The 21,590-nt window shown below is 39.5% G+C and overlaps 1 protein-coding gene across 6 annotated transcripts in view; it reads left to right on the top strand.

Annotated features, from left to right (window-relative positions):
• Positions 1-21,590, top strand: part of FUT8 (fucosyltransferase 8) — a 301,772-nt gene that overhangs the window by 260,513 nt on the left and 19,669 nt on the right. For all 6 annotated transcript variants that reach the window (XM_062181585.1, XM_062181583.1, XM_062181586.1 and 3 more), the window contains 2 exons: positions 14,383-14,629; positions 16,046-16,222. In XM_062181585.1, the coding sequence (XP_062037569.1) occupies positions 14,383-14,629; positions 16,046-16,222 (424 nt within the window). The remainder of the gene's footprint in view (positions 1-14,382; positions 14,630-16,045; positions 16,223-21,590) is intronic.

Here is a 21,590-nt window from a genome sequence, read left to right as displayed (position 1 = left end):
CTCCTTTTGTCTTGGGGCTTAAACTCACACCTAAAGTGCCTCTTCCCTTTTTGTTTTTCCATAAATACCATTTTGGGTTCTTTAAAACTTTTATTTTGGAGTAGGGATGGAGTAAGACTTCAGGTTCTGAGTAGGTGTGCCGTCCTGATCTCACACCTGCTTAGTCCCGTCTCTCAGGGATTCTCAAGGAATTAAAGGTTTCATATCCTTCCCTTGGCTGTCTCTTTCAAAGAGATGTGACATGTAATGAAGGAATAAGAGGAACATAAGAGTAGGATTGTGAGTTTATGAGGGAATGGGGAAAAGAGATGTTGGCATTTAGCTCTTTAGTAAATTTGATGAAATTAAGCCTTGCCTTGTCACTGTTTTCTATTCCTGTTTTCTTGTTTCATGCCCATGAAAGAAGCTCTTCTAGGATCTTTGGGATTCTTTAGGCTAGAAGGAAGTTCTAAATTAGGAGAAAGTACTAACTTATAAAAAAATAGAACAAACTTCTAGCCATATGCTTCGAGAGTGTTGACAGTATTCCCTTTTTGAGCAAACTTCCCATGCACTATTGGCAACTTTTAGGCAGAGGAGCATAGATAGGTACATATATGTAAGTTATATACACACAATATAGATACCAGGGGACTTCAGAAAGTTTGTGAGGAAATGTGCATTATCTTTTCATCCCATTTTTCCATGGTTGTTGAAGTATCTGTGTGTGTGTGTGTGTGTATTTTAAGTGACTAAATTTCTTTCAGAAACAAGTTAAAAATGCCTGTAGGGAACTTTCTTTTTGTGGCATGAAGCAAGTAAACTTCCTTAGTCTTTTTTCCTTGAGGCTGTCCTACCTGCCTTATCTTGAGCTGCATTAGCTCAGTAAGATAATATCTTTTCCATTGGTTATTCTTTCAGCAGAGTTTAAGTCTGCCAGAATATCATTGAGGTCAGTGAGCCATGAGTCTAGTTGCCTTTGCAAGGCATCTCTGTTGCTAGTAATAGCAGCAAGCACCTCATAAGAATGCTGCCCAGTCATTCCCAGAGTGTGATATGCTGATTGGTAAGAGTGCTGCTAACACTGCACTGTTTCATACAATTAAGATTAGAACTTGTCACTCAGTTGCTTAAAGGTTTGAAACTGGCAGTCTTTTGACTTGTTGCTTAAGTGATAGAATCATGTGGCAAGTGACAGTTGTTTATTTATGTTTAGGAAGAGATCTCTGTATCTCTATCAACTGCAGTGGTTGAAAAACAAAATGAAAGAAGCCCAGAAGTTTACTTTTTCATAGTTTATCCTTTCTCCAAATTCTAAGTGAGAACAGATTTTTGTCATTAAATCAGGATAAAAATATTTATATCATTATTGTTGAAAATTCAAAGAACAGATTTAAACATTCCTGTTTTTTTTTTAATGGCCATCTTTTGTATTCAGATACAATGAAAACAGCTCTGCCCTGCCTCTAGAGGTCTCATAGCTAGTTAGCTTTCAATTTTTTTTTTTTTTAATGTTTGTTTATTTACTTACAGGCAGAGAGAGAAAGAGAGATAGATAATTTCCATCTGCTGCTTCACTCCCCTAACAACCCCGCAACAGCTGGGGTTGGGTCAAGCCAAAGCCTAGAACTCCTTCTGCGTCTCCCACATGTGTGACAGGGACCTAAGTAATTGAGCCATCATTTGCTGCTATCAGGGTATGTAGGAAGCGGAATGGGAAGTAGAGCAGCCAGAACTCATACAGGCCCTCCAGTATGGGTCCAGGTGTCCCAGAGATAGCTTCATCAACTGTGCCACATCTGCCCTTTGTAGCTGACTTCTTGGTAATTTGGGGGCAGAATTGGTCCCAAGATAAAGAAGTAGGATTTTGTAAGAAGTATTCTGTGTCAATCATTGTGCTTAAAGTTCTTCACGCAACATCTCATTTCATCCCAAATAACTCGGTGGGTAAATTGTAATTATTCATTCCATTTTGCAGACTAGTAAGCTAATGGCATTTTACAGATGACGAAGTTAGGGTAAAATTAAATATAACTTAAGGTCTCCAAACTGTGACGTGATGAAGGATTTGAATACCAACCTTTTGCTTCCAAAGCCCATACTATGTGTTACAGTCAAGACATTGCATGTCTAGGTATTTGCCTTGGTTTATTATGTTAAGAGGAGTCTCCCTGACCCATCCTCCAAAAAGCAGTGGGTCTCAGCCCTTTGTGCAGTCCTTGAGATGGCTGCTGAGTGTGATGGCACCTAGCAACTGGAACCATTCAAAGCAGCCAGTAGGAAGGGAGTATACAACCTCATTCTGCCTCTTTTTACCTGTTTAATACTGGGGAAGTCAAGACCCATGTGGGTAGTGAGAAAACCATTGTAAGAGCCTTGGATTCTAGAAAGTTAAATAGATTTTCCACTTCAGAATCACCAAGTAGTTGCTAATAATCCCTTCTTCCTCACAAGTAAGTTGTTTCAGAGACCTTTCTCAACTAGAAACCCTGTTCCAGCCTTCTTTGCCTTCATTCTGAACGTTATGAGTTCCGTCTTCAGGACTCCCTTTCCTGAATTCTTCTGCTTCGTCAAGTCAGAGTGCTAACAGTTGTTGTTTATCAGTTAAAAACAACAGTAAATGCAGAAGAATCTCATGGACTCCCACCCAAAATGCCTTCACCGTTGAGATATTTTTCTTCAAAGCAGAACCTACTCATTCATGGTAGATGTTAAGCTTCTAAAGTCTTTTCTCTTGTGTCTAATAAAGACTAATAATTCTGATTGGCCATTTCCAAGACTAGGGGCCCCTTGCTTCTGCATGTGTCTGTCTTATGTTGTATGAAATGAGGACAGATTAATCCTTTTAAAATCCTAGCTAGCACAGAAGAGGGGATCTCTAGAGGTGCTTGCTTGCAGCTATAAAGGTTGTCTCTTTGGAAGAGGTATGCTTCCAGCACAGAGGTATAAATACACTAACAGGCAAATGAGTCTTATCTGCCCTTAGCAAAGAAAATGACCTTTGAAATAGAATTATTAACAAGAAAACCATCATAGTCCATTTGGAATACCATGCCAAACTACCATAAACTAGGTGGCTTATAAACAACAGAAATTATTTCTCAGAGTTCTGAAGGCTGTGACATCCAAGATCAAGGCATCAGCAGTGCCTTGTGTCTTTTAAGGGCCGGCTCCTCATGGACAGCAGTGTGGTCCAAGATAGATGCAAGTTCTTGCTATATCCCCATGTGGTGAAAGGGACACACAGGCTGTCTGAGGATCTCATTCATAACAGCGCTACTCTCACAACCTAATCTTTCAAAGGCCCCACCTCCTTATACCATCACCTTGCAGGTAAAGCCTTCAACTTATAACTTGAGGGGGCCACAAACATTCAGACCATAACAAGAAAGCAGTCTTGAAATAATTCCCTGAAATAATCAGTAGTAACCGTATCAATTCAAGTTGAACTGGGCAGTCAATTGTGTAGTATAAAGGTAAGTTTTTATTCATTCTGTACAATTGAATAGTGCTGTCTTACATATGATTTATTCATATAAAACATCTTTCTAAAAGGCTAATGCAATGTAATTTCTTAGATTACTAAAGTCTTGATAAAATGGCAAAGCTTTGTTAATTGATCACAGAGGCCAACTTGAATGTTTTTTAAAGAATATAGGTTTCAAAAGGTGTGTACTAATTCATGTTCCCACCAGGAGTGTACAATGGTTCTGTTTTTGCCACATCCTTGCCCACAGTTATTACCATGCTTCTTTTCAATAAGTATGAAGTGATATCTTACTGTGGCTATAATCTGCATGTTCTTGATCATTAATGATTTGAGCTTTTTTTTTTTTTTTTTCGTGTAACTGTTCACCATTCATGTCTCTTGTTTTGAGAAATGTCTGCTCAAATCTTTGCCCAGGCCAGGCCGAAGCCAAGAACCATGGGTCTCCCATGTAGGTGCCAGGGACCCAGCATCTGCTGCCCTCCGAGTTCACATTAGCAGGAAACTGAAGCATCAGGAGAGGCAGAATTTGATCCCAGGCAGTTTTATGGGATGCAAGTGTTGCAAGGTACAATTTAATCTGCTGTGCCACAATATCCACCCCATTTGCCCGTTGGATTGTTTGTTTTCTAGTTATTGAGTTGAATCCCTTATAGATTTTAGGTATTAGCTCCTCGTCAGGTTATGATTTGTAAATATTTTCTCCCAAACTGTGGGTTTTCTGTGCACTCGGTTAATTGTTTCTTTTGCTGTGCAGAAGATTTGTAGTTTGATACAATGACGTTTGTCTGTTTTTGCTTTTGTTGCCTGTACTTGCAGAGTCCTAGCTAATTAATCATTATCAAGAGCAATGTCATGGAACTTTTCTACCATGGTTTCTTCTAGTACCTTTATAGTTTCAGGTCTTACATTTAAGTCATTTGTCCATTTTTTCTTAAAGATTTATTTATTTGAAAGGCAAAGAATGGGGAGAGAGAGAATGGGGGATAGAGAGATCTTCCATCCACTGGTTCACTCCCCAGATGGCTGCAATGGCCAGGGCTGGTACAAGCTGAAGCCAGGAGCCAGGAACTTCATCCAAGTCTCCCACTTGGGTGGCAGGGGGTAAGCATATGGGCCGTCTTCTACTGCTCTCATAGGCATATTAACAAGGAACTGGATGGGAACTGGAGCAGCCAGGACTCAAATTGGCACCCATGTGGGATGCCAGTGTTACAGGTGGCAGCGCAACCCATTGTGCCACAATTCTGGCCCCTTTTATCCATTTTGAATTGATTTTATATATGGTATGAGATGACAGCCCAGTTTCATTATTCTGTATATGGATATTTAGTTTTCGCAACACCATTTGTTGAAGAGAAACCCACGTTGTGTTTCTTACACCTGTGTCAAAATTTTTTTCCATAAATATTTGAGTCTGTTTCTCAGTTTTTTATCCTATTCCATTGCTCTGTGTGTCTATTTTTATTTTATTTTATTTTTTTAGTTTTTATTAACATAAAAAGAACAAATTTCATGCACTTCATAGGTAAATTCTAAAAAGATAACCATACTTTCCTCCCTCCCTTTCTCCTTCCCTCAATTCCCCTTCTTCCTTCCTTTTTTTCTTTAAGTTTTGCAACAAGCATAATTAAGTTCCCCAGGAGTATAAACAGGGTCTAAAAATAACAAGTCACAAGATGTCCATTTCATTCCTATATATTTGTATTCTATATTAACTATTACATATAAGAGAAATTTGATATTTGTCTTTTTGAGACTGGCTTGTTTTATTATGCATAATGATTTCTAGATGTTCCATTATGTTGAAAAAGACAGGATTTCATTCTTTTAATGGCTGAGTAGTACTCCAGTGTGTATATATACCAAATTTTTTTATCCAGTCATAAGTTGGTGGACATCTGGTTTGATTCCATGACTTGGCTACTTGATTTGAGTTTCAATAAATATGGGGATACAAATAACTCTTTCACGTGCTGACTTCATTTCTTTTGGATAAGTTCCCAGGAGTGAAATGACTGGGTCATTTGGTAGATCTGCTTTTAGATTTCTGAGGAATCTCCATACTGTCTTCCATAATGGTTGAACTAGTTTACATTCTCATCAACAGTATGTTGAGCTTCCCTGATGTTTCTCTCTAGTAATTTGATGGTATCAGGCCATAGATTTAGATCCTTGATCCATTTTGAGTTTATTTTTGTGTAGCATAAAAGGTAGAAGTCTTAAATGGTACTGACCTTACAAATTCCTTTTTAGCCATGGCATTATCTGTGTATACAATGACTATTGATTTTTGCATGTTGATTTTATATGCTGCTACTTTACTAAACTCTCTTATTAGCTCCAGTGATCTCTTTCTGGAATCTTTTTGTTCTTCTGCAAACAGGGATAATCTAACTTCCCACTTTCCAATTTGTATCCCTATTTTTTTCTTTTCTTTCTTTTTTTTTTTTTTTGCCTAATGGTACAGGCTGAAACTTCCAGAACTATATTGTTTTGTTTGTTTGTTTGTTTTTGTTTTTTGTTTTTTTGACAGGCAGAGTGGATAGTGAGAGAGAGAGACAGAGAGAAAGGTCTTCCTTTTGCCGTTGGTTCGCCCTCCAATGGCCGCCGCGGCCGGCGCACTGCGACCGGCGCACCACGCTGATCCAAAGGCAGGAGCCAGGTACTTATCCTGGTCTCCCATGGGGTGCAGGGCCCAAGCACTTGGGCCATCCTCCACTGCACTCCCGGTCCATAGCAGAGAGCTGGCCTGGAAGAGGGGCAACTGGGACAGAATCCGGCGCCCCAACCGGGACTAGAACCCGGTGTGCCAGCACCGCAAGGCAGAGGATTAGCCTGTTGAGCCACGGTGCTGGCCCAGAACTATATTGAATGGCAGTGGTGAAAGTAGGCATCCTTGTCTGGTTCTGGATCTTAGTGAAAATGCTTCCAGCTTTTCCCCATTCAATATGAAGCTGGCTGTGAGTTTGTCATAAGTTGCCTTGATTCTATTGCAGAATATTCCTTTTATACCCAGTTTGCTTAAGGCTTTTATATGAAAGGATGTTGTTTTTATTAAATGCTTTCTCTGCAACTATTGAGATAATCATATGGTTTTTATTCTTCAGTTTGTTAATGTGATATGTCACATTTATTGATTTGTGTAAGTTGAACCATCCCTACATCCCAGTGATATATCTCACTTGGTCTAGCTGAATGATCTTTCTGATGAGTTGCTAGATTCCATTAGATATTATTTTGTTGAGAATTTTTGCTTCTTTGCTCATCAGGGATATTGATCTGTAGTTCTCATTCTTTGTTGTATATTTTTCTGGTTTTCAGATTAAGGTGATGCTGGCCTCTTAGAGGGGATTGGGAGGATTCTTTGAATTGTTTTGAATAGTTTGATAAGAATTTGAATTAGTTTTTTAATAGTTGGTAGAAATCAGCGTGAAGCCATCCAGCTGTGGGCTTTTTGTTGTTGTTGGGAGGGTCTTTATTGCTGGTTCTATCTCTGTCTTCTTTATTGTTCTACTTAGGTTGTCTATGTCTTGCTGACTCAATTTTGGTTAAATGTATGTGTCCAGAAATCTATCCATTTCTAAATTTTTCAGTTTGTTGGCATATACCTGTTTGTAGTAATTCCTGATAATTATTTTTATTTCTCTGATATCCATTGTAGTCTCTCCTTTTTTATCTCTGATTTTGTTAATTTGGGTCTCTAGTCCTGTGTGTCTGTGTGTGTGTGTCTGTGTGTGTGTATTGGGCCAATGGTGTAACAATTTTGTTTATTTTTCAGAAAAAAAAAAACCAGCTCTCATTTCACTGTTCTTTTGTGGTGTTATTTTGGTTTCAATTTTGTTTATTTTCTAATTTTAATTCTTTCTTTCCTCCTACTAATTTTCAGTTTTGTTCTTATTTTTCTAGGTCTGTAAGATGCACTGTTAGATAATTTGATGCCATTCTAATATCTTGTTGTAGGCACTAATTGCTATAAACTTCCCTCTCTACACTGCTTTTGCTCTGTCTCATAAATTTTGATGTGTTGTCATCTTCACTAGTTTCTAGTTTTTTTAATTTTTTTCTTTTGATTTCTTCTGTGATCCATTGTTCGTTCAGAACCAAATCATTCAATCTCCACGTGTTTTCACATTTTCTAGAGTTTCTTAAGTTGTTAATTCCCAATTTCATTCCTTTGTGATCAGTAGATACATGGTATGATTTTGATTTTTTTGATTTGCTGAGACTTGCTTTATGGCCTAGCATATGGTCAATCCTTAGAAAGTTTCATGCACTGATAACAGAATGTGTATTCTGCAGCTGTGGGATGATATCAGTTAGGTCCATTTGGCCTATAGTGTAGATTAGCTCTGTTGTTTCCTTATTGATTTTTGTGTCTAGTTGATCTGTCCCTTGATAAAAGTGGGGTGTTGAAGTTCCCCATTATTATTGTGTTGGAGCCTGTGTTTCCCTTTAGATGCATTAACATGCACCCTGGCATTAGATGCATGTACATTTACTAAAGTCACATATTCCTGTTGAATTGACCCCTTTATCATTACATAATGCCCTTTATCTCTTTTAGCAGTTTTTGTCTTAAAGTCTATTTTGTCTCATATGAGGATGGCAAGTACTGCTTGTTTTTGCTTTATATTAGCATGGAATATCTTTTTCCATCCTTTCACTTGCAGTCTGTGAGTATCTTTGTTGGTGACGTGTGTTTCTTGTAGGCAGCAAGTAGATAGATCTTGTTTTTTAATCCATTCATCCAGTCTGTATCTTTTAATTGTAGAATTTAGACCATTGACATTCAAGGTTATTATTGGTAAGTAATTATTCGGTCCTTGCTCATCTTTCTTGTATTTCTGCATTTATTTTTTGGCATTTGTGGAAACATGTTGATTTTCTCCTCTGATGGCTTTTATCTTTGAAATATGTCTCTGTGGCACATCTAAAAGTGTGTGCTTGCTGGGCCCAGGGAGCTCCAACCATTACTGGATGGCTGGAAGGGTCCAGGGTCGCACCCACACTGGACATGGTAGACCTCTGTCTTCAGCCATGGGGACGCTATGATTTTGTTGTCTATGTGTCTGTTTTTATGCTAGTACCATGCTGTTTCGATCATGATATTTTAAATGTATTTTGAAATCAAAATAATGCCTCTTTGGGTTTTTGCTCAAGATTGTTTTGGTTATTTGGGGTGTTTCCTAATTATCTAAGAATTTTAGGAGTTTTTTTTTTTTTTCTAAGACACTGAAATTTTGATAGGAATTACATGACTATAGATTGTCTTGGGTAAAGTGAACATTTTAGAAATATTAATTTTTCCAGTCTGTACATGGGACATATTTCCATTAGTTTGTGTCTTCTTTGGTTTCTTTCAGCAACATTTTATAGTTTTCAGTGTATTGATTTTTCACTTCATTGGTTAAGTTTACTTCTATGTTTTTGCTATTTTTTGTGTGCTATTATAAATGGAATTTTACCTTAAAAATTTTTGGAGAGTTCATTGTTAGTATATATAAATGCTTTTGATTTTTGTTTGTTGATTTTTTGACCTGTAGCTGTACTGAGTTTGTTTATCATTTCTGGCAGTGAAATAAGTCAGCCACAGAAAAATGAACACTCGTGTTGTATGATCTCACATATATGTGGAATCTTAAAAAGTTGATCTTATAGAAACAGTAGAAAGGTGATAATGAGAGGTAAGGGCAAGGGAGGAGGAATGGGGAAAAAGATGATGTTGATCAAGGGTAGAAAATTTTAATTAGACTGGAAGAATAAGTTTTGATCATCTGTTACACTTCATATGTCCTAAGTTGTTAATAATGTACAATCATTCCTTGATATCTAAGGGGGATTGGTTTTAGGACCTCTATGAATAGCAAAATCTGAATCCAAGGATACTCAAATTCTTTACAAAAAAGGTCATAGTATTTACATATAACCTATGCACATCCTCCTCTATAGTTTAAATCTTCCCTGGACTACTTACATTAACTAATACAATATAAATGCTATATAAACAGATCTCATTCTATGTGTGTTAGAGAATAATGACAATAAGCAAAGCTTTGTACATGTTTAGTATAGATGCAGGTTTTCTTCAAAGATTTTTTTTATTCCTAGTTGGTTAAACCTGCACATGTGGTTCAAGTATATTATATATTTCAAACTGCTAAAATAATAGATTTTTAATATTCTCTCCCACTACCAAAAAAATGATGAATTGGAAGGCCAGCATTGTGATGCAATGGGCTAAGCCACTGCCTGAAACACCAGCATTCCATATGAGCACCAATTCGAGTCCCAACTGCTCTACTTCCAATCCACCTCCCTGGTACAGATGCACACACCTGGGAAAGCTGCAGAAGGTAGCCCCAGTGCTTGGGCCCCTGTTACCCTCATGGGAGACCTGGATGGAGTTGCAGGCTCCTGGCTCATCCTGACCCAGCCCTGGCCATTGCAGCCATCTGAACCAGCAGATTCCCTCTCCCTCTCCCTCTCTCCTCCCTCTTCCCCTCTCCTATCCTTTCCTCTCTCCTCTTACCCTGTAACTCTTTCTTTCAAAACTTGGAAACATTACAGATTACTAGAGATGGTTTTGAGTGTCATATGAGATCATATTAGGTAGTGATTGATAAAACATTAAAATAAACTTTAAATCACATAGTGACAAAAAATTACTCCTTTTTTCAGTCTTTCTGATTATATCAAAGAAAGTCTGATTTTGGCATCAAAATGTCTCTAATTGTTCTGACTGGATAATTCTGAGGTACAGTGGTGGGCAGATACCATAAATCCCATACTCCTCAAGAGTTTCTACAAAATTGAAATTAATTCCATCCCTTAGAAAAAGTACCGAAGTGCATTTTTACTCTTTCTGTTTACTTTCTTTCCCTTCCATTGGAAACGAAGTAGTGCATGATTCAGCCGGTGCGTTGGGGAGGAGGGAGCAAACAGAGGAGCACAGCTCTCCATGGCTTCCCTCATGGGGAGTCCCGTTCTCAGAAGGTGTGCTTCTCTTCCACCACGCAGCAGGCTTTGGTTGACAGATTCTGCTTCGGACAGGGTGGGAACTATTAGAATGCCCACAAAGCCATGAGTGCAAACTACAAAATCCCATTCTGTAATCATCCTAATTGGTTGTCAAGCTGATATTTTGACTGCCACCTTATTACTTGCAGTTAACTGGTTTCAAACACAAAAGAGATAAGAGGAAGAGCAACAATCACCCTTTAAAACTCACTGGTAATATCCCTTTTTAATGGAAATCTAGCTAGGGCTCAGGCCTGCTATAGCAGTAGTATTCATGTGGAGTTTAGTAACATCTTTTTGTTTACAGTGACTTTATATTTATGGTTAACCATCTATAAATATTATTCATTTAACTTTTAAGATGTGAATCCATTTTGGGGCCAGTGTTGTGATGCAGTGGATTCAAGCCTTGACTGTTCCACTTCTGATCCACTTCCATGCAAATGTGCCTGGGAAAAAAATGGAAGACAGCCTGAGTACTTGGGCCCCTGCCACCCACGTGAGAGACTTGGGTGGAGTTCCTGGCTCCTAACTTCAGCCTGGCCAGTCACAGCTCTTGCAGGCATCTGGGGACTGAACCAGTGGATGGAAGTTCTCTCTCTCTCTCTCTGTTTCTATCAAGCTCTTCCTCTCCTTTCCTCTCTCCCTCTCTTTCTTTGTTACTTTGCCTGTCAAACAATTTTTTTTTTAAGTGAACCGTTAAAAAAAAATTAAATAGCAGGTTAGCTCATTTCACCACTCTTTTGGAGACTGATTTTTCAGGATCTTTCTGAACTATCTAGTTCTTTTCAGGACTGGAGCAACTAGAGACTTCAGCACACTTTCCCTGGAATTCAGACACCCAAAAGTAATAACTACACCACTGTTGGCCCTTAATCCAACCTTGATACCAGGGTCTTCTCAGAAAGATGCAGCAGCCTCTCATCCTGCCTACTCAGAAATGTTAACAAAGGATCTCAGTGACTTGATTCTCAACCCTCCTGAGAAATTCCCTTCCCTTCGTCTGGAAGATCCACCTCCACAGCCTGATAGAAGTGAGAGCTTCCAGAACATCTGAGATGACGTCCCATTAGGAGGAGAAATAAGGACATTGTTCTCTGTGCAGAAAGACAGACTGATACAACTGAGGTACCTCTTAACAGATACTCTCAGCTTAAAGAACAACAACAAAGAGACGTTGGTCTGAAGGTAGTTCAGAGTGGATCACCAATTGGACCATTCAGATGTCACCCATATTCATGGATGGGATCCTTCTGAGAATTCTGGGATGTGGATTGACTGTGACATAGCCCATTTTAGGCAAAAGCCTTATTCTTACAGTGCTCTTGCTGGTGATTTTATGCAGCAAATAGACAACACTAGTCTACGCTAAGATAGAATTGTACTAATATTTTCAATAACTTATTCAATGAGTTCTTCCTGCCTTGACATCAGTAATTTATAAGGAATCTGTAGTTGTGAATGTATTTGAATGACATCAGCATACTTTTGATTTGACCCAAAGAAGCAAAAGTAGGTTTCAGATACTCCCATGTATTTTAGAAAGCTGACATCAGTGAGATGAAACCAAGCACTGAGAACTGAAACAAAGAAAACATTGAGTATTTTTGCTGGATCATGATAATTAGGACAAGTAATTAGGTTTGCTGGTTTTCAGAAATTTGAATTACAATAAAAGGGAATTTTGATGTGCTAAAAAAATCAAGTAGTTAAGGTAATACATGATATGATTAAAAAACATAAAAGTAGCACACAAATGATAAAATTTAGAAAACACTAAAGAAAATTATTTCTAGCATCCCTTCTAGTGCGCATTTTTTGAATATGTATTCCAGTAGAATTAAAAATATTAGAAAAGAAGTGCCTTATAACATAGCATGTACTGTTATTTTCTTTCATCTTGAAATATATCATTAACAAAGATGAACTTTTTATTTTATGCCAGTTTTTTTATTTGTGTTAATACCTTTTTTCTGAATTGTTTACTAGATAGCTGAATATTAATATCTTTTTGATAGCGTCCTTATTGGTGAACATGTTGTTTATCTTTTTTTCACTGAAAGCAGCCTAATTTGGATGAGATTTTTGAATTGGAAGTCTTGAGTAGTTGTTACTTGAAGGGCAAGAACCATGTCATCACTGCATACTCTTGCCGAATACAGTATTTGATACAAAGTAGTGTTCAATAAATATTTATGAATGAATGAAAAAATAAACAAAAATAAGCTGTTCTGTGTCTTGAAAGTGTGGATATGATTTTGATTTTTTGAAAGCTCTCAGTAGGGCTAGCTGTAAGGAATTGGAGGCTTTGGCATGATAAGAGGGGTTACTGCTCTTTTATGTAAGTAAAATGTGGAGCTAGAAACACTGGGCACTTAGAATAACCTTGTTAAAAAGAAGTTACAGAAGGAAAGCATTCCACTAATTTTGCTTTTGCTTATGGAAAGCAAAATTATGGACATATATGAGTAACTACAGTCTTGCTTTCTTTCTCTTTGGTTTTTAATAGGAAAAGAACTGCCCTTATCTCTTTCTCTTTTATTATTCTCTTCTCTCTCATATGTATATTATTCTCTAATTACCTCCACATCAGGGAAGGCACCCCGTTTTCCTTCCCCTACTGCCTTCCCAGATGTATCAGCAGCGAGACTGATCAGAAGTGGAGCAGCCAGGGCTCGAACCGGTGCCCATATGGGACGCTGGCACTGCTGGCAGAGGCTTTACCAACTATGCCACAGCACTGGCCCCTCTCTGGTATCTTTCTGTCTTCCGGTTATTACTCTAGAGTCTTTAATATGTAAAGCAAATTCTAGGAGTGCTGCCTGTCATATTTTGGTTTGCTCTTGGCATTGTATCATAAACTTGATAAAACAGCAGTAACATTAATGACGTATAGAAGTTGAATTCAAGGGCAGGTGCTCTGGTATAGCTGGTAGAGCTGCTGCTTACACTACAGGCCAGCATCCCATATAGGCACTGGTTCAAGATCCGGCCGCTCTGCTTCCAATTCAGCTCCCTGCTAGTGTGCCTGGGAAAGCAGCAGAAGATGGCCTGAGTGCTTGTGCTGCTGTACCCGCGTGGGAGATCTAGAAGTAGCTACTGGTTCCTGTCTTTGGCCTGGCCCAGCCCTGGCCATTGCTGCCATCTGGGGAGTGAACCAGCTGATAGAAGATCTCTATCTGTCCCTATCTCTGTAATGCTGCCTTTCAAATAAATAATTATTTAAAAAAAAAAAAATTGGATTCTGAAAGTAGTCTTCATCAGCTTTCTGTATCTAATTAGTGTCTTATCTTGGAACTTTAAAGTAATAGCCAGGTAAACAAGCAACATGGATTCTATTTTTATCATAATTGAAAATACAAATCAATTTTGGCCACAAAAAAAAAGACTAGAATTATGTTAATTTTTTTCTTCAAAAATAGAGATTCTTAGCATATAATTACAATGTTTAGGTATCCCCAGAGTCACTGGCCTCTGTTAGGAAAGTAATACAGGAGCCATGTGTGATGACAGGCTGGAAATTCTGAGAAAAATAACAATAACAAAAACGAGAACTTTGCTAGCCTATGGTGTCTACTGGCAACATGGCTGTTCCCTGGTTAGACACTTTGGGAGCTGGACACTGCCCTTACTTGTGGCATGAAATGTTAATCACAGCATGTTATGATAGAAATTTTTAGAAAAGGCTGTAGAATTGAGAGATCGGCATGCATGTGAAATTTAACTCTGTCACTTTTGGTCTGATACCTTGGGCAAGTTACTTAACTTTCTCTGAAAGTGAGAAATCACAGTTTTTAGAGTTCCTATGCAGATGAAAATTCCCAGAGAAAGTTCTTATTGAGTGGTAGATGTATGGGAATTCCGTGTGGTGATGGTATGTTTTGATGTTCTGTCAGGTGAAATAAAAGACAAAAATGTTCAAGTGGTCGAGCTCCCCATTGTAGACAGTCTTCATCCTCGGCCTCCGTATTTGCCCTTGGCTGTCCCAGAAGACCTTGCAGATCGACTCCTGCGGGTCCATGGCGATCCTGCAGTGTGGTGGGTGTCTCAGTTCGTCAAATACTTGATCCGCCCACAGCCTTGGTTGGAAAAGGAAATAGAAGAAGCTACTAAGAAGCTTGGTTTCAAGCATCCAGTTATTGGGTAAGAATCTGATTTTTTACCTCAATCAGTGATATATTGTGACTTTTACAATATAGGGTATAAATATCATAGCCCCACTAGGGAACAGAGGTTCCAGAGTTCCACCTAGGGCACAAGGAAGCTATTCCTAATCTCTATTGTAAACGTTAAAGCTAAAAAAGTGGAAAGTGAGACCAGAATATCAAGTAGTATTTTATCTCATGAAACTTTCCATTGAAATTCAGTTTAATCAGTCTTTCTGCCCCACTTCGTGTCTGTAGAGCACCCTGAACAATTCTGATTTCCCCAGAGAAACAGTGATTAAGAAGGCTGTTGGAAGGAAAAGCCGTGTGATCGGATGATAATATCCACATCTGTACTATACTCAGTTTGAAATGCAAGTAGGAGAACACTCATGAAGATGGCAGAGTAACGCCAGTGAAATCAGTTCTCACTCCAGATTTATGGTGAAAAGCAGACAGTTAGGCTTGGTGAAAGGCACACTCATATGCTAGACCTAAAGGAAAATCCTTTTTCCCTTTTCTGCATATAAAATTGTTTCATAATTGGCCAGGATAGGGGAGAGCAGATTTAGTGAGAGTCTTTTAATTTATGAAACAAACTGCAACTCTTTTTATTCTTATTTCCTTTACAATTACCTTGGCAGCACTAAGATGAGAGACGGACACTATGGGAGTCAGTGTTTCTTCAGTGCAGGACGATGGGAGGTCTGTCCTCCACGTTTTACCGTGTTAGGGCTTTTCTTAAACAGCGCAGATGAGTTCTGGATCAGCTTGCTTTGACAGTGAAAAGCAGAAAGGAAATTCATTATGCACACAGCCAAAGGGCTGGAAGCTGGAATGGCTTCATGAACTTAAACACCTTCCAAAAGGGGCTTGCATGCCTTCACTATGGTATAGGAAGAGTCCCTCCAGGTCTGTGTTGTTCCCTAAGCAGGCAGTTGAAGTGAGTGGGTTTATATAGCAGAAGTAAAATGGAAAAAAAAAAAATCTTGCCATCAAAAAGATACACCGTATTTTTAATGCTTTATAATAACAACTGTGAATCCTGGTATCACTTGGGCCTCAAAAAACCTTAAAACTTAACACCTAATATCTCTCGACAATTGATTGCTGTTTTGCTCCTAGTACAAAGTGAAACTCTGGAACCTTTCATTTATTCACAATATACCAATTACTTTTCTCTAAGAAAGCATTCTAAAAAGACTACTTACTCTCTAATTCTTATATTGATTAACATGAAAATATATTAGAATATGTGAGTATTTAAAAATATTTGCTTTATTTTTTTGCAATGGTGAAAAAAAATTCATTTATATGTCCATAATGTCATAATAAGTAGGGGGGATGAACTGAGTACTCAGAGAAGACCAAGCAGGTCAGGACATTATCAGCAGAATCTGAATTTCTCCCACAGAGTCCACGTCAGACGCACAGACAAAGTGGGAACAGAAGCAGCCTTCCATCCCATTGAGGAGTACATGGTGCATGTTGAAGAACATTTTCAGCTTCTCGCACGCAGAATGCAAGTGGACAAAAAAAGAGTATATTTGGCCACAGATGACCCTTCTTTACTGAAGGAGGCAAAAACAAAGTAAGTTAGAATAACTAGTGATTCTAGAGCAGGATTGTCTCTTTAGTTACAGAATCTTAAATTCCCTTGACTCGTGATTCTTATAATAATCATAACAATAATTATTAATTTTTGGAGTTTTCAAAGTTCAGATGAATGCATATTTGTGTCTTTATTAATTTAATCAAAAACATTTTATTGGCTATACCTGGTAATGCCTTATAATAAGAAATCCAAAATAAACTACACCACTGACTTAAGCATCATCACAAGTGATCATTATCCCCATCATTAAAGGGATAACCCTACTTCTCAGTACAAAGTCTATATTAATCCATTGGAGCTGCCACAACAAGGTCCCAAAAGGCTAGGTGGCCTAAATGACAGAAGTTTTTTTCTTACCTCTCTGGACATTGAAAAGTCCAAGATCAAGGAGCTAGTAAGGTAGATTTAATTCTGAGGCTCCTTCTTGTGGCTTGTAGACAGTCACCATCTCTCTGTGTGTTCCCCTGATCTCTTCTTTGTGTGTGCAAAGGGAGAATGAGCACGCTCCTTGGTGTCTCCTCTTAGAAAAGCACTGATCCAGGGCCAGCGCTGTGGCATAGTGGGTAAAGCCTCTGTCTGTGGTGTCGACATCCCATATGGGCCTCAGTTCAAGTCCTGGCTGTTCTCCTTCCCATCCAGCTCCCGGGGAAGCGTCTGGGGAAGCAGCACAAGATGGCCCAAGTGCTTGAGCCCCTGCTGCCACATGGGAGACCTGGGAAGAAGCTCCTGGCTCCTGGATTTGGCATAGCCAAGCTCTGGCTATTGTGGCCATTTGGGGAGTGAATCAGAAGATGGAAGATTGACCTCTGTGTCTCTCCCTCTGCCTCTCTGTAACTCTGACTTTCAAGTAAATAAACAAACTGTTAAATTAACAAAAGAAAAAGAAGAAGACGAGCACTAATCCCCTCATGAGAACCCCACCCTCATGAACTCATACCAAAGGCCCCACTTCCAAATATCACATTGGAGGTAGGGATTCCACATGTGAAATCTAGAGGGACGGAAACATTCCGTCCATAACACTAACAAACTGTGCAGAACTGTGAGCAATAAAGCACCAGGTGCTTGTCCTTTTAATATTTTTTTAAAGATTTATTTATTGGCCAGCACTGTGGTGCTGTGGGTTAACGCCTTGTCCTGAAGCACCAGCATCCCATATGGGCGCTGGTTTGAGACCCGGCTGCTCCACTTCCAATCCAGTTCTCTGCTAAGGCCTGGGGAAGCAGTAGAAGATGGCCCAAGTCCTTGGGCCCCTGCATCCACGTGGGAGACCCAGAGGAACCTCCTGGCTCCTAGCTTCGGATCGGTGCAGCTCCAGCTGTTGCGGCCAATTAGGGAGTGAACCAGCGGATAGAAGACCTCTCTCTCTTTCTCTGCCTTTCCTCTCTCTGTGTAACTCTGCCTTTCAAATAAATAAATAAATCTTAACTCTACCTTTCAAATAAATACGTAAATCTTTTTCTTGTAAAGATTTATTTATTTATTTGAAAAGGCAGAGTTACAGAGAAGCAGAGGCAGAGATGGCTGCAAGAGCCAGAACTGGACCAGTACAAAGCCAGGAGCTTCTTCTGTGGAGCCTGGTGCAGGGACCCAAGGACTTAGACCAGCTTCTGCTGCTTTCCCCAGGCCATAGCAGAGAGCTGGATCAAATTGGAGCAGGCAGATCTTGAACTGGCGCCCACATAGGATGCCAGCATTGCAGGCGGTGGCTTTACCCGCTATGCCACAGCACTGGCCCGATGCTTGTCCTTTAGATCTAACTATCTTTGCTGACAATTACAGGCAACTGGAACACATATATAGATAGAGTTTTTGTTTTATAAAAAAAAAAAAAAAAAGTCTGATATTTGGAAAGAAAGGTAAGCAATCAAAACATGAATTTTCTAAGTGTAGGCATTTTATATTAGACAATTAATATTCATTGTACAGGAACCATCATTTTGGGATCTTGCTTACATTTACTTTTTTTTTATTTATTTATTTGAAAAAGTTACACAGAGAAGAAAAGGGAGAGGGAGAGAGAGAGAGATGTCTTCTATCTGCTGATTCACACCTCAGGTGGCCGAAACTGGGCCGATCCAAAGCCAGGAGCCAGGAGCTTCCTCCGGGTCTCCCACATGGGTGCAGGGGCCCAAGGACTTGGGCCACCTTCTACTGCTTTCTCAGGGTCTTGCCTATGTTTAGGCAATATGCTAGTGCTGAGGAGGTCATGACAAGCAAGATACTCCCTGCTTTCAGGAATTCCCAGTCTAGTAGGGGACAGACAATTATACTATAATGTGAGTAATGCTGATATTAGTTAACATATAGGATAATAGGAAAAACCCATAAATAAAGCGCTGATTCTAATTGGAAATTTCTTAGGATTGTAAGAAATTTGGGACACAAATCACACACACACAAAAAATTCACAAGCACTCTTCCAGGTTAATGTTCAGGCATATTAGAGAGAAGTGAAGTAAGAATTGTTCACCATGTTCCTTCATTTTAAAACACTAGACTGAACCTGGGATTGGCCGTTATTTGCTATCAGTAAATAAAGGATGTACATTGAATGTATGTGAGAGTGTGGAACGAGAGAAGACGATTCTAATCCCGGCTCTGCTCAGATACCGTCTTCTCCAGAGCTCAACCCCTGAACTCTTGACTGTTGTATGCCTCCTCTGTGACAGCAGAGTGCTCGGTTCTGTTTCCTACACTAAAATGTACGGACTTCGTACATAATGCCTAGGTCTAGTATGTGCCTAGTGAAAACTGATTCATGTTTATTTCAGTCTCATCTGTTTGAAAACGTTTTTTTAAAAGATTTATTTATTTATTTGAAAGTCAGAGTTATACAGAGAGAGAAGGAGAGGCAGAGAGAGAGAGAGAGGTCTTCCATCCACTGGTTCATTCCCTAGTTGGCCGTAACAGCCGGAGCTGCGCTGATCCGAAGCCAAGAACCATGGGCTTCTTCCAGGTTTCCTATGCAGGTGCAGGTATCCAGGTGTGTATGTGTCTCTGACTCTCAATTAAATACACAGAAATTATTTAAAAATCAACACACAAAAGTCAGTAGTACAGGGAGGGCACTGTGGGTCAGCAGCTGCCACTGGGGGATGCCCTCATGACTGACACACAACAGAGTGCTTGTTTGAGTCCCAGCTCCTTCACTCTGACGCGGTTCCATGCTAATGCACCTGGGAGGCAACAGATGATGGCCCAAGTATGTGGTTTCCTGCTGCCCATACAGGGGCCTGGATGGAGTTCTGGGCTCCAGGCTTTGGCTTGCTTTAGCCCCAGGTGCTGTGGGAAACTATGGAGTGAACCAGCATCTTCCACTGCTTTCCCAGGACATAGCAGAGAGCTGGATTGGAAGTAGAGCAGCCGGGACCCAAACCAGTATCCATATGGGATGCCGGCACTACAGGCGGTGGCTTTAGCCGCTACACCACAGCACCTGCCTCACCAAACATTTTATTAGCAGTTAATAATTTAAGCTATTTAGCTATTTAATGAATATATTTCTTGGTCCATTTTTCTGTCACAAGTAAGGGTAGGAAAAATAAGCACATTTACAATTACTACAAGGCAGATATTATTCCAAGTCATTGAATAATAATTTAAATCGCATTTGTACCTCCTACAAATTAAATCTAAATTACCTTTTTAAATTTAAGGCCCGTTCTGTCTTCCTCTGTCTCTCATACACACACACATAGACACACACATACACACACTCACACATGCACACACAGTACGACCAAGAAATTCACCAGCCAAGTTATTAAAGAGTGAGTAACGTGATGCTGATTGTCTTTCTCTGTTTCTGTGTGTAGCCCATCCTTCAGTATCATTTGTAAGGCTGGCTGAGTGGTGACAAGTTCTTTCAATTTCTGTTTGTTTTGGAAGGTCTTTATTTATAAATGAAAGCTTTGCTGGGTACAGTATTCTGGGGTGACAGTTTTTTTTCCTTCAGGACTTGAACTGCATCTCTTCATTCTGTCCTTGCCTGTAGGATTTCTGATGAGAAGTCAGCTGTCAATCTAATTGGAGATCCTTAGTGGTTAAATTTACTCCTGAGTACTTTGGGGGCCTTTGGGTGCTTCTATAAACAGGATTGTCCTTAATTTTTTTTTTAAAATTGATTGTTGTTAGTGGGTAGAAAAGCTACTTTTTAAAAAAACAAAAACTTATTTGAAAGACAGAGGAACAGAGAGAGGAGAGACAGAGAGAAAGACATCTTCCATCTGCTGGTTCACTCCATAGTTTCCCACAACACCTGGGGCTAAAGCAAGCCAAAGCCTGGAGCCCAGAGCTCCATCCAGGCCCCTGTATGGGCAGCAGGAAACCACATACTTGGGCCATCATCTGTTGCCTCCCAGGTGCATTAGCATGGAACCGCGTCAGAGTGAAGGAGCTGGGACTCAAACAAGCACTCTGTTGTGTGTCAGTCATGAGGGCATCCCCCAGTGGCAGCTGCTGACCCACAGTGCCCTCCCTGTACTACTGACTTTTGTGTGTTGATTTTTAAATAATTTCTGTGTATTTAATTGAGAGTCAAAGACACATACACAAAGAGACCTAGAGACAGAGCTCCCATCTGCTGGTTTACTCCCCAAATACCTGCAGTGACCAAGGCTGGGCCAGGCTGAAGCCAGAAGCTGGGAGTTCAGTCCAAGTCTATCATGTGGGTGTCAGGGGCTCAACTCGAGGGACTATCACCTGCTGTCTCTGATAATCTGCATTAGCTGGAAGCTGGAATCAGAAACAGCCAGGAGGCAGTCCAACATAGTATACAAGTGTCCTGATTGCTAAGCCAAGGCCTACCTGATGTGGTGATGTTACAAATCTGCAGCTTTACCAAATTTATTAGTTCTATAGTGTTTTTGGTTGAATCTTTAGGGTTTTCTTAAAGATCAAGTCTGTAGGAAAGACATTGTCATTTCTTCCTTTCTTATATGCATGCCTTTTATTTTTCTTCTTCCCTTATTACTGTGGCTAGACTTCCAGCATTATGTTGAATGGAATTGGCAAGAGTGAGCACTTTTGTCTTTTTCCTTATCTTAGAAGAAATGGTTTCAACTTTTTACCATTAAGTATGATGTTAGGTGCTGGATTGTCATATGGCCTTTATTGTACTGAGATACATTCCTTCTGTACCTGTTTTTGGAGTTTGGTCATGGATGAATGTTGAATTTTGTCGGATACCTTTCCTGAAACAATTGAAATGGTAGTATGCTTTTTGTCCTTCATTTTGTTACTGTCGTGAATCATATTTTTTGATTTATGTATGTTGAGCCATCGTTGCATCTCTGAGATAAGTACCATTTGATCATGGTGAGTGATCGTTTTCATGTGCATT

This window comes from Lepus europaeus, chromosome 22 (assembly GCF_033115175.1).
Source record: "Lepus europaeus isolate LE1 chromosome 22, mLepTim1.pri, whole genome shotgun sequence".
Taxonomy (NCBI): Eukaryota; Metazoa; Chordata; class Mammalia; order Lagomorpha; family Leporidae; genus Lepus; species Lepus europaeus.
The sequence above is the reverse complement of the archived record's forward strand: the minus strand, read 5'-3'. Positions and strand labels throughout refer to the sequence as shown.